Here is a 947-nt window from a genome sequence, read left to right on the forward strand (position 1 = left end):
GCACTGGAGAGCCTGCGCAAAGTTGTCCCCTGCTACTCCAAAACCCAAAAACTGTCTAAAATCGAGACACTAAGACTGGCGAAGAACTACATTTGGGCCCTGTCGGAGACATTGAGTGCCGGTAAAAGACCAGATTTGCTTTCCTTTGTCCAGACACTGTGCAAGGGATTGTCGCAACCGACCACCAATTTAGTGGCAGGTTGTCTGCAGCTCAACGCCCGAAATTTCCTCACGGATCACAACGGAGATGTGGCCTTCTCTGGCAGGCCTGCATATGACGTGATGTACCCTTACCAGTCCTCGGACATGGGCACGCCCACTGGCCACAGCACCGGCACCATAGACAGCACCAAAACATTCCGACCCTATAACTACCAAGGCGCGTATGAGTCCTATTATGAGGGCGCGTCTCCGGAGGGCAGTAGTCCACACTTCGAGAGTCCGCTCAGCCCTGCGATGAACTTTAACGGCATATTTTCACTAAAGCACGAAGAACCCGCTGAGTATGGTAAGAATAGCCACTACGGAATGCGGTACTGTGGAGTGCCGACTCGAGGGGCACTCGCCCAGAACTCCATGTACAGAATGTCCCCTGACAATCATTTCCCTTACGACCTGCATCTGCGCAGTCAGTCCATCCAAGACGAAATAAATGCGCCTTTTCATAATTAATAGGCAAGTTAAAAGGTTCCAATTCCCTTTTGACTGTTAATTACTGACTGCACATTTAATGCACTGAAGATAAAATCTGTTTTATTCGGTCTTGTTCACAGTTAATTGCTTACTATATGTATTTATTTAATTCCCAATTAATTGGGCCGTTTACAAGAATTTAGGTTAATTATTTTCATTTCAGATTTTGTATGACAAGGTTTGAATTGTATTTATTCAATGTATGAAATAAATGCAAAGTCTGTGCAATCAAATGTAATGATGCAATCAGTGTT

The 947-nt window shown here is 45.3% G+C and overlaps 1 protein-coding gene across 1 annotated transcript in view; it reads left to right on the forward strand.

Moving 5' to 3' along the window:
* Nucleotides 1–672, forward strand: part of neurod6b (neuronal differentiation 6b) — a 990-nt gene extending 318 nt beyond the window's left edge. Inside the window, exon 1 of the mRNA XM_076295918.1 lies at nt 1–672. This exon is cut by the window's left edge and continues 318 nt beyond it. Within this exon, the coding sequence (XP_076152033.1) occupies nt 1–672 (672 nt within the window).
* Nucleotides 673–947: the final 275 nt, after the last annotated feature.

This window comes from Alosa pseudoharengus, unplaced genomic scaffold (genome assembly GCF_046254945.1).
Source record: "Alosa pseudoharengus isolate Yale_2024_CS ecotype anadromous, Long Island Sound unplaced genomic scaffold, YU_APseudo_1.1 YU_APseudo_1.1_scf_2, whole genome shotgun sequence".
Classification (NCBI taxonomy): Eukaryota; Metazoa; Chordata; class Actinopteri; order Clupeiformes; family Clupeidae; genus Alosa; species Alosa pseudoharengus.